General features: G+C 38.7%; 1 protein-coding gene across 6 annotated transcripts in view; it reads left to right on the forward strand.

Annotated features, from left to right (window-relative positions):
• The window catches only part of whrna (whirlin a), a 146,279-nt gene that overhangs the window by 51,003 nt on the left and 79,458 nt on the right, over positions 1 to 15,818 (forward strand). For all 6 annotated transcript variants that reach the window (XM_077542439.1, XM_077542440.1, XM_077542441.1 and 3 more), the window contains exons 2-3: positions 10,126 to 10,344; positions 12,106 to 12,231. In XM_077542439.1, coding sequence (XP_077398565.1) covers positions 10,126 to 10,344; positions 12,106 to 12,231 — 345 coding nt within the window. The remainder of the gene's footprint in view (positions 1 to 10,125; positions 10,345 to 12,105; positions 12,232 to 15,818) is intronic.

Below are 15,818 nucleotides of genomic sequence, written 5' to 3' on the forward strand. Positions count from 1 at the left end.
TCAAAACCCTAAAAAAAAAGTAATTGAAACATTTCAGGGGACCTTTAAAAAGTATTCAATATAATTGTATTTATGATTGTGTGGCAATTATTTAATTAAAATTTAAATAATATTGTTTGGGAATAAAATCCATTCATTATAGTTAAATAGAACATAAGCACCCTGTTTATTTAATTCCAAACAAAAAGAATATTGCGTGAATTCAAGTTAATGTAATCAAGCAGTTTTCAATTGAAAACCAGTGCGGAAGTGCAATGCAAGTCCGCAAAATCACAAACTGGCATTAGTGTGGTTCTTTCACAAAGAGAAGTTTGCAGTAAATTCAATGTTGGTCGGACTCTGGGTGGTGAAGTGGTACCGTAACTTGCAGTTTGCTTCCCCGCCCGGGAGACCATGTTTGTGTGTGTGCATGTTTGAGTGAGTGAGTGGGAAAAACAAACAAACAAATATATTATATATCAATGGTATGTGTCATTAAAGTCTATTTTATAAGCACTATTTACACAATTAGAATGTATATGTTTTTCATATCAGTTAAAAAAAAATTGTTTAGATTTTGATTAATTCCTTTTGGTTCTCTATTCAAAGCTACTCACATTAAATGTGTAATATTAAATGTCTCATTTAATTAATATTTATTCAATACCAAGCATAGTGAAATTGAATTAATAATATTGCTTATAATCTATTGCCTCATTTTAAATGAGTTGATCTGGTGCTTTTTTTTATTACAGTGAATAAAAAAGGAAGACTACCTGTGGAATTGTTTCTAAAACATGAAAGTGGTCTACAAGTCAGGCCTATAGATTCCACAATATGAAACAGACGCTTATGTAAAGCAAATATGCAATGAGCCATTAAACACAATTGTAATGTACATTTTCTTTGTTGTACAGTATGTACTTCTTTATCCTCAACTACTTGCAGCCAGTTTAAATGGCAGTGAAACAGTTGTGGCATCTGGAGGTGGCATTGTAAATCACAGCTGCTGAGGGACATGGCATTCAATCGAGACACGTAGGGCGCAATAGGAGGCCAGTTTGATTAACGGGATACTGTACTATAACAAGTGGGGGTTAAATTAATCTATTGCCCCGTCAGCAAATACAAGTTTTTGTTTCTCTCTTTGAACAATTTGACTGAGTTCAGTGTCGGGGTTGAGGACACTGTCGTTTCTGTGGTTTACAGCAGTGTACAACCGCCAATAGTTACCGCTGCCAAAATGGGCTATTTTCACTTTTGTTTTGTGTGTAACTTTTACACCTTTACATGCCTCTATTTTATTCTGTTACAAAGGTGTTGTTCTTTTGATGGAATACTTCCGATATTGATAACAATTATTGTGGGGGAAAGAGAATACATTGTATATGTCAAACTTAATATTTTAGATTTCAATGCAAGGTCAGAAACCACATTGTGAAACCAACTTGGATCTGCACCGTATTGTTCAATCAGACAAGGCTGTAGTCATAGAAAAGGATGAAGAAGTAAAAGATGTCATGTTTTCATCCAGCTCCAGAATTATTTTTGGAAGGGAAAAACAGAGTGCTACTACAATACCACAGTTGCTGATTAAATTTTGTAGAGTTTTTTTTTTTTAACTCTTTGACTGCCACGGACGTTAAAAGACGTCAAGTAAAAACCTACGGAGGGCCGCCAATGACGTTAAAAGACGTCATCCAATTTTTTTTTTTTGAAACGGGTGGAGGAAAGCCTTGGCCAGCTGCTGTGAAAGTTTCAAGCAGATCTAGTTAGCCTAATGACTATTTTTGGCCCCTAGAGGGCAGCAATGACTCTCTTTTGACAAGATTGTCAGTAGAAGACGTGAGGCGGAGCTAGAGGGGACAATGGCTGGGGAAGGGAAGACAACATGGCGACCGGTTGCAAGCAGCTCACGGTCGAGCAGTTTTTTTCAAAGACGAAAAGCATCGACCAACGCTAAAGAGCACATTGATGACGACGATGATCATCATCGATGATGATGATGGTGACTCCGAGGTTGACGCTGAAGTTGCAAGCGTTGACGCGGTGGCTATGACGACGTCATAAAGGTTCACCGGCTAGCGATGCTAACACCGGAAAACGCGGAGCACAACCGAGCACGCTCAGGCGGACGTTCAATCGGACGACGAAGAGTGCCCCGAGTCCAATGCATATTTATCGGAGGAGTGGGTACAGTCTGCTACTTGCTATTCCCCGGAAAAAAAGGCCGTCAAGAAAGTGTAACGTCTGCACGCGAAAGGAGCCATCGCAAGTGAAACTAATCTGTTGTGCAAATCCTGCTGCGTCTCCTTGCACGCATGGGAGCGTTACAAAAAGAAAAACTGTATTTGACACATCCACATAATTGTAAATAGTACCACAGTTGCACACATTTGTAAATAGTTTGCGAAATTGTTTTGCTCTTTTTCTCTGCTTTTTGTTTCAAAACAGAGCATTTCGGTGAAACTAACCATTTTCTATTGTTGATTACTGAAGAACGGAATAAGGTAGAAACAAACTTTTTTTTCTGTTGAAAGATGAGAGTTCAATCTTTCATTTGGTAGTATGTGTGTTTCCATAGTCCAAACACAACATTTTCTGTGGACCTCGAAAGATCAGTCAAAATGCTTAAATCGGCTGGCACTGGCGACATCCCGTTTCTGAAAACGTCTGGCAGTCAAAGAGTTAAGTGTATTTATGGTAGATTTTTCACAAGCAAATTGAATTTTTGTATATATTCGTATTGTTCCATCCATCCATTCACTACCGCTTATCCGGGGTCAGGTCGCAAGGGCAGCAGCTTTAGCAGGGAAGCCCAGACTTCCCTCTCCCCAGCCACTTCAGCCAGCTCCTCCGACGGGATCCCAAGGCGTTCCCAGGCCAGCCAAAAGACGTAGTCTCTCCAGCGTGTCCTGGGTCCGAACCAGATGCCCGAGCCACCTCAACTGGTTCCTCTCAATGCGGAGGAGTAGCGGCTCGACACTGAGTCCCTCCCGGATGACCGAGCTTCTCACCCTATCTCTAAGGGAGAGCCCGGCGGAGGAAACTCATTTCGGCCGCTTCTATCTGGGATCTATTTGTATTGTTAATTTAAAAAAACATAACTCCATGCAAATAAACACAACTACACAGAGAAAGCCTCATGAAATGGTTTTCTTTGACGTGAAGAAAGGAAGCGATCAATTCATGACTCCGTTTAAATTCACTCGTATTTTTTTGCTCGCTTGCGATGTGTGTCTGTGCAGGTGTTCCAGCACATTAATTCAATTTAATGAGAGAAACAGAGAAGGATAGATAGATTGGGGGAATTTGAGGATTAGAGGAGATGAGCATTGTGGATGTTTTTTTTCTCTGGCTAATCCCTGTGATTGATGTCTTGACTCCATTAAGTCTGTGTTGGCTGCCTTGTCATTTACTCATTAATCCTTCCGAGTGTTTACTTAATTTGGGTTCCAAACAGCTTTTTAATATCCAACCAGTGCACACGTGTATGCTCAAACATCTGGCAAAACCTTCTCGATAAAGAGTTTTAAAACTATTTGGCTCTAGCTAGTTGCGCTGTTGTATAGTTAGCATTCCTTTAGTAGGTAAAGAAAAAGTGTTTAAAGAGGTGGTTGGTTGGTAGGTACTTTATTTATCCCTTAGGACATTCTGGTGCTCACAATTTTTTTTTACAAAAGTGTGTGAGGTTTAAGAGGAGTTGCGGTCTCGCTGTTTTTCTTTTTTTTTTTCTCATAAACTCTTTTTTCCCTGCCATTCTCACTATACACATTTGAATGCCGGCCAGAGGAGTTGTGCATAGTACAGTACATTTCTACCTGGATTTGCTATCATTTTGTTCAGGCAAACTAATTGAGACTGAATGAACAGTGTCACGGTTGTGTCACGGAGCGGCGTGGTGTCTGTCGAGGTGAGGCGTAGAGGACCCGAAATGCAGGGAGGCAGGAGAACCACGGCAGGAGTGCGGGTTAGACAGTTGTACTTTATTTGTACAACTCAAAATCAAACTGACAACATAAACTCCGGGTGTGACCGTAACAAATGGCAATGATCCCACAAGGACTAATCACCACCCGGGAACTAAATACCCACACAAATTAGGTTGATTAGTCACACCTGAGGCCAGGCACAAGTGGCTGAGAGCCCGGATTGGTCAGCCTGCGGAAGGGCAGGAATCCACTCAGGACCAATCGGGGCCCTCAACCAAAACCCGATCCTCCCAGACATGACAAACAGGGCCACTACTTTTTGCTGCCAAGTATTGCACTTACTTTTGGCTCAATTTCTTTATGACATGATTCGTCAATAATTAATTCCACCCAACTGTCAAAATTGTAAATGTTATAGGTTATTGTACACATTCATTAACTTGAGCTTAAATTCTGACTCATCAGGATTGGAAAGAACATGCATTGATTTGACACTTGATCTCAGCTGTCACGGCCATCTTGTGTCAAATTTTACATGGTGAAAAAAAAATCAATGGGTTTCCTGCTTTGATGAAGCAACATAATTAATCAAGGGACTGGAAATGCATTTGATGCGGTGGATGTGATGGACCACAGCCAAGTCCTAATGTATGCAATAAATAAATATGTGCATTGTTTTAGATTCAGATTTGCTTGGTATGTTTTCACTGCCAGGCCGATTTGCTACAATAAGCAGCTTGGAAATCATTTAATCATTTATTCTACAATTTTCTACAAATCAGCTACCAGCCCACCTACTGTGCAATTACACTTTATTAATTTAGTATTTTTTTAATCCCTGCTGGGTTCATATACACCCCACTAAATTGGCATCCTACCCCATTTGAAAAGTTTATTAATAATTGATTAATAATTAATCAATTAAATCAAAATTTTAACTGCAGCTGTTATGTACTGTATGTTTGGACTGTTGCTCTGTGAAACTAACACATTGTAATGCTACATATATGACTTTCAAACTAAACTGCTGTGGAATTTACTGCAAGCGACTCTTGAATTTATTCATTGCTTTTGCTTATGTATTCACTAGGCTGCGGGTCACAAACTTTGCCCTCCTTCCTAGTGGAACACACAGCTGATAGATGGTTGAAAAATGAAGATTTGCTATTATTGTATAGCATCAATAGCTCCATTTCCACCACTGGCAGATCTGCTTGCCTATACAGCAAGCAAACAAAGGCATACAAATACCACAGTGTTGGGACTCTGTCATCTGAATGTTTTTCTGTTATTCTCTGTGTTAAGTGTTATCAATGTTGACCATTTTCCATGTGATTTAGAATTTTTGTTGTTATCGAAGACCTCACAAATCTCACCTTCACGTTTGTCGAGTGAGAATGTGGGTTTCTGCTGTGGCTGATAGATCCAGTCTGACAGTATTAAACTCAGGAGATAAGACAATTTTCCTGGTTGAAACATGGTGGCCAGTAATGTGTGCATACATATTCGTACCTTGCATCTGATCTGTGTGTGCGTGCGTGCGTGCGTGTGTGCGCGCGTGCACTTGTGTGTCTGGCAGTGTGCAATGATGGCATGCTTGAATGCACTTGATTTGGCAAGTGCACTCTGTGTTCATAACTACACATTAAGCCTGTGCAATTAGTTTGCACAATAAGCAATGAATGGTTTCAACTATTGCTACTAATACATTTGACAGCCACTAAAAATAAATGCTTTTAACTGATGGTTGTTTTGCCCCTCTCCTACAAATAAAATGTGCTGTCATTTATTAGTGATGCTTTCACTTGAGTCTTTTTACATAAATTTGGAGCTTTTAAACTGACAACAGAACACAATAAAAAAAACTATGTCTGCCTTCATGCATTGTCCACAATGACTTACAGTTAAAACACACAACATTAGTAATCTTGAATTTAATACGCCATTGCAAGTAATGCAATGTATTGTACTGAAGTGGTAAGGAGTGGACACCAGTCTCGCTCTTTGAAGATAAGTTGTCTTATTATTTTAGTTGTATTTGTGTATTTGCATACTTAGAAAAGCTCTACAGTATATAAACCAATTTATTAGTATTAGTGGCACCTATTTTTTGACACCCACTTTCTCTCTCTCTCTCTCTCAGTGCCGATATTTGCCGATAAATGCCATTTTGACAAACACATCGGCCTTTTTACAAATCTGAAGGCCGATAAAGCTGTTATTTCATTGGGTGGTGAATGCTTGCCAACGTAGCCAATTTCAGGTTTTCATCAGGATTTGTGAGATGTTCACAGACAGTTTTTACCTGTCCCAAAGACATTTCGAACACCTTTTAAAACCTTTTATTATCCCTGACAAAAAGAATAAAATAGCTACATCTGCATGCATTTGTCGCTCAGTGAGATACAGAGAACTTTTCATTTATGGATCTATCTAAATTTCCACTTCATAAAAAAATATGCTGACACTGGGAACTTCTTACACAAAAAAAATAAATATATATATATATATATATATATATATATATTTTTAAATTTTGTAAAACTATTTACAGTAGTCAATTTTAGGGAACTATTTTCTTGCTTAGTTTTTAATTTAACTTAACACGTGCTGATGACCCTGGAAGCTCCCTACAATTTCTGTTATAATTGTAAAACAAAGCTGTCTATTCTTCATGTGTTTAAAATTAAAAGAAAAAGTAATGTTTTTTAAAATTTTGACACTAATATTTTCTCTTTTACTGCAAATGAATATCTGCTTGAAATATTGGTTATCAGCCTCCTTGACTACTCATAACTGTGATCGGTATCGGCCTATCTCTAATGATATTAATAATAATACATTTAATTTGTAATGCACTTTTCATTACATTTCAAAAGAAATCTCAAAGTGATACAGGGAAAAGTTAAAACAAATAACAATAAATAAAACCGTTAAAAAACATAAAATCTAGCAAAAAAATATTAATAGTATCAACACTGACAGTACGCCACTGACATAAACTATCCAATACCAACAACAACTTTCTATCCTGCTTATCCTCATATGCGTCATGGGTGAGCTGGATTTTAGTGCCATGCAATTATTAATTAAGTGCTAGACTGTGCCATATTGTATTTTTGTATTTATGTTAATGCTTTCTTATTAGAGTATATTATTTGTAAAGTATTGGATATAATATTGTGCGTATATATATATATATATATATATATGATAATAATTTTTAATATTAGTGTTGGATACATGTGGGTTTCATGCAGCTAACTGGTGTCTATTTTTATTTCCTTAATAGTAGTCTTTTAAGTGAAGAAATGTTTTTTAGCACACAGTTTTTTTTTGTAGACAAATTTCTGACGTTTAAAAAAATGGATGTTGGTCATTTTGCAGATCAGTGTAAGTGCATTTAACTAAAAGCCTTGTGCACATTGATGACCCTGTGGGAGAAACAGGTATAAATGCCAAGTTGTGCAACCTTAGTAATTCTATTTTAAAAAATGCATATCTATCGCCGCCCCCTCCCCGATCAGTGGTGTGCTGTTAGGCCAGTGGTCTTAATTGTGCCGAAACTTAGACGTGGCTTTAGGAAAGCTAAGACTGGCTTTCGGCTACCAAACTGTTAAATTTGCTGGGCACATGCCAAATGACACACCCTTGCTACGTCAGAAAGTGTAGCGATCAGCTACAAAAGCAAATTCTCAAACAGGCACAGCGAAGCTTGCACCTGGCCCAAAAAAATCAAGATACACCTGCATTTCTGCATGCACCGTCTACAAAAAAAGTGTTTATAGTTTTGCCCTAATGTTTCATGAATCACTACACACAATGCAATTTTGCAGACTCATTTTGCCTTTAAACCTCCTACAGTGCGTGACCATAGGCTTCTATAAGTGATGCACTTGGCGAATTTCCATACCCCAGCATTGAGCAATAAGCTTTCGTGTATAGAATAGATTGCCTGATCCCCTTTGGGAGGTTTAGTTTTTGCTCTTGAGGGATATTTTTTTCTATTGCTTCATCCAAAAGCAGTTTGTTTGTCATTGCCAACGTGTTTGTGTTTTCCTATTTCCTCTGTGCTTGTTGTTTTGCTTGCAAGGTAGGATGTATTTCATCATTGCATAGTCATAATCATCAATTTTGCTCCAGGGATTACACATTTCAAATACTGTATAATGCCTGTTTCTTCAAAGCCACGACCAGTTTATGACTCATTTTGGCAACTGACTCAATGCTTTTTACCCCTTTTTTCTTTTGCATGTTGTCTTACTTCTCAGTTCCCTTGCATGATTGACAGCATTGAACTAGTTAGTTGCATTTACAGTTGTACACCTGACAGATAACTGAATGTAAGTACCAAATCCAACTGTTGTTTGTAACCCCCAGGAGCCAGCAACCTTAAAGAAAGATTGATGTGAGAATTTTGATTCAGCAATGGGGAACATTTGTTTCATAACTGCATTTATCTGAATTCCCCAGGTACGTACTCAGTGTAAGAAGAAAATGTATAGAGTGAACACAGCGCTCCGAAGGGCAGTATTTTAAAAGCTTGTTTTGTGCTTCGCTAAAGAAGACTTTAGAGTTTTGCTAAAGTTAAGGACAGACATTTATTTTCTGCATGATTTATATAGATAAAGTTCTCCCTGCTTTCCCTTACTTCTTTACTTAGGGAGTAAGTGGAAGATAATTTCTCATCTTTCCACAATGTAGACGTTCATATTGATGCTGGTAGTGATAGCCAGGAATTCCTTTCAAGATAAATAGTCTACCAACCTCCATGTTTAATTACCCTAAGAACAGGAAAACCTGCCCCCACCAAAACAAACAATAAAAAAAAAACACTGCTTTACATTTAGATTCATTTTGGTTTCAAACATCTTGAACTTTTAATTGAGGACTTGGGGACTCCTGCTTTAGAAGCTCACACACCCTTGGTACTTTCGGTACCTGCGGGTTTGATAGGCATTTTTTTTCTTTTCATTTGCCAAATGTGATGCTTCTTCTGCACTTCTGAAAGCACATCAGTGACAGTGGAAATTTGCAGCTGTTAAAATCAACAGCCAGAAATACTAGGGCCTCTGGGTATTTACTGAGCTGCCCCTATTGGTCTGATTTTAGGAGCAGTCCAGGTACATGGGAATATATTGATCTGCCAGAGGGTTCCACATTCCGAAAGCCATTAGAAGGAAATGAACCACAGCCAACAGCAATTTCTTATCACAATGTATTACTGTATACTGTATATCTACTTTTCCTCTCTGTCCGTTTGGGGGCATTTTAAAGTGTGTGGGATGCTCTGGGACACATTTGAATATCTTGTTATTAAATATAAAATACATACGATACGATACGATACGATATACTTTTATTTTCCCCGTGGGGAACTTTTTCCTGGACTCCTGGACATGCCAAAATAAACAGGTCCGTATTTCACGATTTTTTTAATTACGTGCCAAAATCCTTCCCAGCGGCCAAACCGGATATGATGTAGCACAGCCGTGTTGTTACCTGCTGTCCCTGTGTTATTTTCAAGCCTGTCAGCATCAAGCGCATTTTGAGGCGGGGCAAACTTTAGCAAACAGACAGTGAAAAGATCCAATCAGCGACAAGCGGACATGACGTCATAGAAGTATGTGTGAAAGAGTAGTAAATACAAGGACGTACTTATGAAATATAAATATTCATATGTAAGTCCATGGGTAACAGTAGCGATGGGCGAATGCGGGGTAAATTCAACATGGCTTCTCAAATAGAAAGTAGTGAATGACTTACGTTGTTGTTGCGGTAAAAACTTGATAGCCTGGCAAGCCACACTCACTTTCTTGAAAAAGAAAGTGGGTCTGGACAGGCGTCCATAGACAGCGATTCAGCACCGGACGAAAACAGGCCTGCCAATCACATTTGTTGATTTACGTAACGTCGTCTTCGTGAGCAACGTCACTCTTGGGCGCAAGTCGTTTCACCAGCAAAGCCGTGAGTGAGTCTGGATTTCCAGGTTAAAAACTTGTTGATTCGTGTGATGATAGACTTCCGGTGCCAAAGAGTGATGTTGCTCACGAAGAATACGTCACAGCAAATAAACAAATTCGATTGCCCATATTGCTATCCTTTGTCTGCATTTGCTGATCTTTGACATCCTGTATTTTCCGTATCTTGTGAGAAGTGAGGTGTTTAATTATAATTTTATCATTTCATCAATTCTCCCTTTTCTGTTGCTCAGGTGCTGAAGGGCAATAAAAAGCTGAGCCTCTCTGTACGCTCAGTGGGGAGGATTCCCGGCGGCTATGTCACCAACCATGTATATACGTGGGTTGACCCTCTGGGCCATAGTGTGTCCCCTCCTCCTGACCTGCCTGAACATCACAGTGCCGCCCTTAGAAGAAGTGACAGCCAGCGACGCAGCAACATGCAGCTCCTGCAGGAGGGAGATGAGAAGAAGGTGAGAAGAGCCCTGGATGCCCAGTTGAAATAATGACTACAATACAATTCCCTACTTTCATTACAGACTTTTTAAACTGTTTCCGCTTGACGTGATGCCGCTTAAAAAATGTCATGCTCTTGTGCGTTTTTAATGTTTCATCTGCAAGTTATCCTTGTTATACTTCTTGAACCATCAACCTTCTTCGGAAGCTCTATGAGCCAGAAAACTAGAATATTAATGCATGTAAAAAGGCAAGAGAAAATTCCGTCATCTAAAGTACCTCATCTATCTCTCTACAAAATCCTGTCCACTTCCCCTGAAGGGACCAAGGAAGATGTTGCTTTTGTAATGGGCATTAATCTTTAAATGGACCTAAGACTGCAAAATGTAACAGGCTATTTCTTTCGCATTGAACATTTTGTCACTTGGACACTCGGAAGTCCTTTTTGCTTGTGGGTTTTTTCCTCCCAGATGATTCCTTTTATACTGCAACTCCATGGCATTTTAAGACATTACTAACCAAAAATAAATATTAAAACAAAACAAAAAATACAATCCATCAGCCATATTGTTAGGGTTCGAGGGGGTGCACGAGCGGGACCCAGGTGCAGATACAAAACCAGAGGAAGTTTAGCGTGCTAGCAGTTTAATGAGGCCACAATTAGTCAGGGAGGCAGGGAATGGAGCCTCCAAGTAGGAGGTGCGGGATCCGGGGAACAGGAGAGCAGGCGGAGAGTAGGTTGGCAAACGGGGGTCCAGACACAACTGGAGCAAGTAAGAGATGACTTGAGCAAGAGTAGATTAACAGGTGACCAACAAAGCACTTTCCAACAAGAGTAACGAGAGCGCTAGATTTGACTGACTGAGCAACCAGGCAAGACGATCTGGCGCCACGGCGCAGTCTCGGGCTGGCTTATGTAGGTTGGTGGTGATTGCCGACACCTGGCCTCTGCCTCAGCTGTACCTCCTTCCACTAACGAGCAGCAACGTGCACGCACACACATACAAGAATAAAAAGACAAAAGGGGAAAATGAGAAGGGCAGGCCTCATGGGGAGCCCTAACACATATTCAGCCAAGCTCACGATTACAAACTGGTATTGTGGCCACAACAATAAGTAAAATCATTGCATACATTCCTTACTGTTCAGTGAATAATAAGCTTATCAAATTACATTAAGATTTTTTTTTAAGTACTGAATAATTATTAACAGGCACAGTAATTTAAATATTTAGTCCCACAAAACTTACCCCCTAACAACCATATAACCTTCAGCGAGGAATAGTGGGACATGCTTAAAATATTTATTATCCAGACCTTTCAAATTTTAATCATCTGAAAGTCACACATGGACCGCATTATTCTGACAAAAAGCAGATGATGTCCTCCTTTTTCCAACTTGGCTTTCTCCCAATATGACTGTAGTAGTTGTAAGTACAGAACCAACTGTATCTCATTCTACATGCCAAGTGCTATTCCTATAGCTTTTGAGGATCGCTATTTGTTTGAATGGTGTTCAGTGATGTGTGTTAAGGGGAAGGCAACATCACAAAGATACTATGGGTTTGGATCTTCCCTTACAAATTTAATAAAGTTTTGAAGGCTGGGACTGCTGCAGCTTAAAGACTGTCTATCTAGTAGTCAGTGTGGTATTTTACTATGAGACAATGTGATAGGATGACAAGATTTTATTTGTATCTATATGTGACAGTTTTATCTAAATGTAACCATTTTAAAACTGACTTGAGCTATCTATACTATTTCCACTGTCACTGATAGGTCAACTTGGTTTTGGATGATGGTCGATCCCTGGGCCTGATGATCCGAGGGGGAGCAGAGTACGCGTTGGGCATTTACATCACTGGAGTGGATCATGGATCGGCAGCAGAGTGTGGAGGGCTCAAGGTATCATGACTCTGTCTTACTATTGCACACTTTCATCTGACAAAACATTGATGACATTCGAGATAAGATTATAGTCATTGCCATTCCTGTAGACTTCTTGAAATCAGTCAAAACATGGCTTTTATGTGGTTGCTGGCTTTCATAATGTTATTGAAGCGAACTTGCTTCCCCCTCAGACAAAACGTTTATATACCACAATTGTGAGACACGTTCTTTGAATGTACAATCTGTGTGAGATTCAAAACCGTGTTTGTATGCGTTCATGTTTGTGAGTGAGTGAGTATACTAAAAGAAAAAAAAGGCAGAATTACTTCCTGTCAAATGAGCAATTTGATATGCTGAGATATCGTTGTGCTATTGTTTAATTCAGCTTTTAATTGGATAAAATAAATATCAAACAAATGCACTTTTGTATAATAAGAAAAATTAAGTAACTAAAAACGATGTATTTTTCTAATTAGTCAAGACTCCATTTTATGAGGGTTACGAGTAAGTATGTGAAAATATTACTAATAATTTACTCCACACTTTAGGTTACAAAAGGTACTTCAGTTATATAGCGCTTTTCCACCTTACAAAGCCCTCAAGCGCTTTATACACTCGCCTACTAAAGACGCAGCATCAGAGCAACTGGGTGTTCAGTATCTTGCTCAAGGATACTTCGATGTGGTCACAATGGGATAGGATCGAACCCACAAGCTCTGGGTTGGGAGATGACCACTCTACCACTGAGCCGCGCCGCCCTCTACGTAAATTCAACCTCAAACATTAGAATGTATTGCACTTGAATAAAATAAATACAAAATGAATAAAATAAGCCAGAGGGTTGTTTTTTCGCCTCACTGGTCTTCTGAAAAAACACATTTTGTTGTTGATGTTTTCTTAAATGTGTGATTAGGCCTATCATGATAATACATTTTTCCACACAAATACACAATATATTTTTCAGAAACTATCACGATAAATGATAGTGTTGTTGTTGTTGTTTCAAATTGATATAGTGATGATGTTACAGCAAAACAAAAATATAATAATAATAGGGTACTTACATCCTTTTGAAGTGCATTTACACTTTACTCCATAGGTTTGAAACTGAAATTACTACCTTATAAGTCGTGCCAACTGAATGGCATTTCTCATTGCTCTCATGAATATGCCAATGTCTTAGTACATGTTTCGTTTGCCTCAGTGGATCTGTGCAAATAGCCTACAGTCAGCACAATGTATGCCCACATTTAGCACATTTTCCAAATGAATAGATCTTGCTGATCGAAATGGATTTGTTTTTGTTTTTTTGTCTAATGGTTGTCCTCTCCAAAACATGTCAGCTGGATTTCAGAGAGCAAATCATAATATGCAAAATCATCTGTTTAATTGTCAAAATTAGTCAAGCATTTCACAGGGGATCAGTGTAGAGGATGGTTGAGACATTCGCACCCTTTCTCTCTCTCGCTGCATTACAAGGGAAAATATCGTCTGCGACGTGGATGAAAACCTTTGGCCTAACAGAGAGCAGCGTATTGATGGCCAAGAGAATGAGGACCATGGCCAAGAGGGGGAAGGTGACAATCGTGACTGCACAGTAAATTTGACTCTATTTTGAGTGGGACCAAATAGACTCAGTTTTAAAGTAGGCTAATGTTTACACTTGGAAGAGAGTAAAATAAAGAATTGAAAATGAATAAATAAAAGTCACTGAAGGGTTGAGGAACAAACTCATAACCTTCAGGTTGGGATAATGTTACGCTACCACCTGAGCTATGCCGCGCCTACTGTTTGCTTATCTCCAAGAGGAAACCAAAAAGGGTTTAGTTTTCTTGGATTTAGGAAGATTCCAGCTGACACAAACAATATACTAACACACAGCAGGAGCTGCGTGGCTCGGAGTAGTCTCCCAAGTGGAAAGTTGTGAGTTTGTTCCTCAACCCTTGAGTGACTTTTATTTATTTATTTATTTCAATTCTTTATTTTACTGTCTTCCAAATATAAACATTACTTTAAAACGGAGTCTATTTGGTCCCACGCTAAATAGTCAAATTTACTCTACAGAATTTACTGTGTAGTGAAAGTGTTACAGTACAGTTGGTTCTACATTTACACTATGCGCTAGATATAATTTTAGTTAGTTCTTAGCTTTTCATGAATATACAGAATTCGGCTTGCATGTTCTTTTGTTGCACTCTAATGTGTAAGTAACTTTGTGTGAATAAAAACTGTTGCAATTTCCTTGACTGTGAGTATGTCAAACCGCAAACTTTGAATACTGCTCTTGTAAAATAATTTTTGCCTCTCAGTTTTGTATATAATTGTATTTTGTTAGGGACGATGCATTGTGGGGGCACTGACTACTTGTTTGACATAGAAATTAGATTTTGCCATACAGGTGAGCTGTTTTGGGAGAGATATGAGCTTTTGCAGATGAAACATGGTGTTGTGCAAAATCAAAAGTTTTTTGGGGCAAAAGCACTAAGTGAATGCAAATGAGCCAAAGCAATTGAGAAGGATCTTTGCAGTACCGACTATTTGTTTAGGAAAAGAACTTGGAATTAAGCATGTGTGAGTAGTTTTGGGATATATATGTGATTTTGCTAAAGAAGTGATAGGTTGTACACAAATGTAAGTCTGTTTGTTTTTGGCCAAATGAGCTTGCAGTTTTGAAAATGTAATTTCAGTTCCAAGAAATGTATGTGCCAAAAAAAATAAATAAATGTATGTGCCAAACCTATGGAGAGAAATTGTAAGTATGTGTGACTAAATTGAGAGTCGACAAGATCATTTTTTTTAGTGCAGTATTGATGCATGTGCCAGCCATGTTTGTGGTGTCAGCTCGCACAGTGGCGGGTATGCTGACTAACAGAAGAGGCAACAATGCAGCGTGAGTGAATGTTGATGACATACTGTATGTATGCAACATTTGTTGAGTTCAAAAAACACTATTGAGTTTATTTTTTGTGTGATGAGGTGATAAAGTAATTGTGCTGAGGTTTGTCGTGTTAAACAAACAAATATTGCACTCATTTGTGACTCCTTTTTTCGGGCTCCTTGTTTGTGGGCTCTACATGCTCGATCCTGCTGATAGAAGAGCAGAAGCGGAATCTGGAATGGACTTTATAAGAGTGTTAACATCTGAGATTTTGGATGTGGACCGATATAAACCTGATATTGTTTTTTTGGGCTGATATCGAACCCACATCCGATACCAGTATCCGATCAGGACAAACCTAGTATTTGGACCATCAAAAAATATTCAAGAATTCAGAAAAACAATCTGCAAATTCACTACTCACACATGTGTAATTACATGAAAAAAAAAGTATTATATTTTAGAGTAAAATGCCAACATTTAGGGGCAGTGTGGAGCCATGCAACTGATTCTTTGGCAGACCGGTAGTCACTAATGTGCAACATTTGTGCGTATGAAAAATGTATGTCCTTTATATGGTTCTTGGTCACATTTTTGCAAATTTTCATCCCCACCTCATGAAACTTAAAAACTGAAGCTATTTTTTCTGGTGCCTAAAGACAAATTCCTCCAAATCCATTTGGCAAGTGTCATTCATGATGATGTTCTTGTCTTAAAAGCAAGT

The sequence above is a fragment of the Vanacampus margaritifer genome, chromosome 14 (assembly GCF_051991255.1).
Source record: "Vanacampus margaritifer isolate UIUO_Vmar chromosome 14, RoL_Vmar_1.0, whole genome shotgun sequence".
Taxonomy (NCBI): Eukaryota; Metazoa; Chordata; class Actinopteri; order Syngnathiformes; family Syngnathidae; genus Vanacampus; species Vanacampus margaritifer.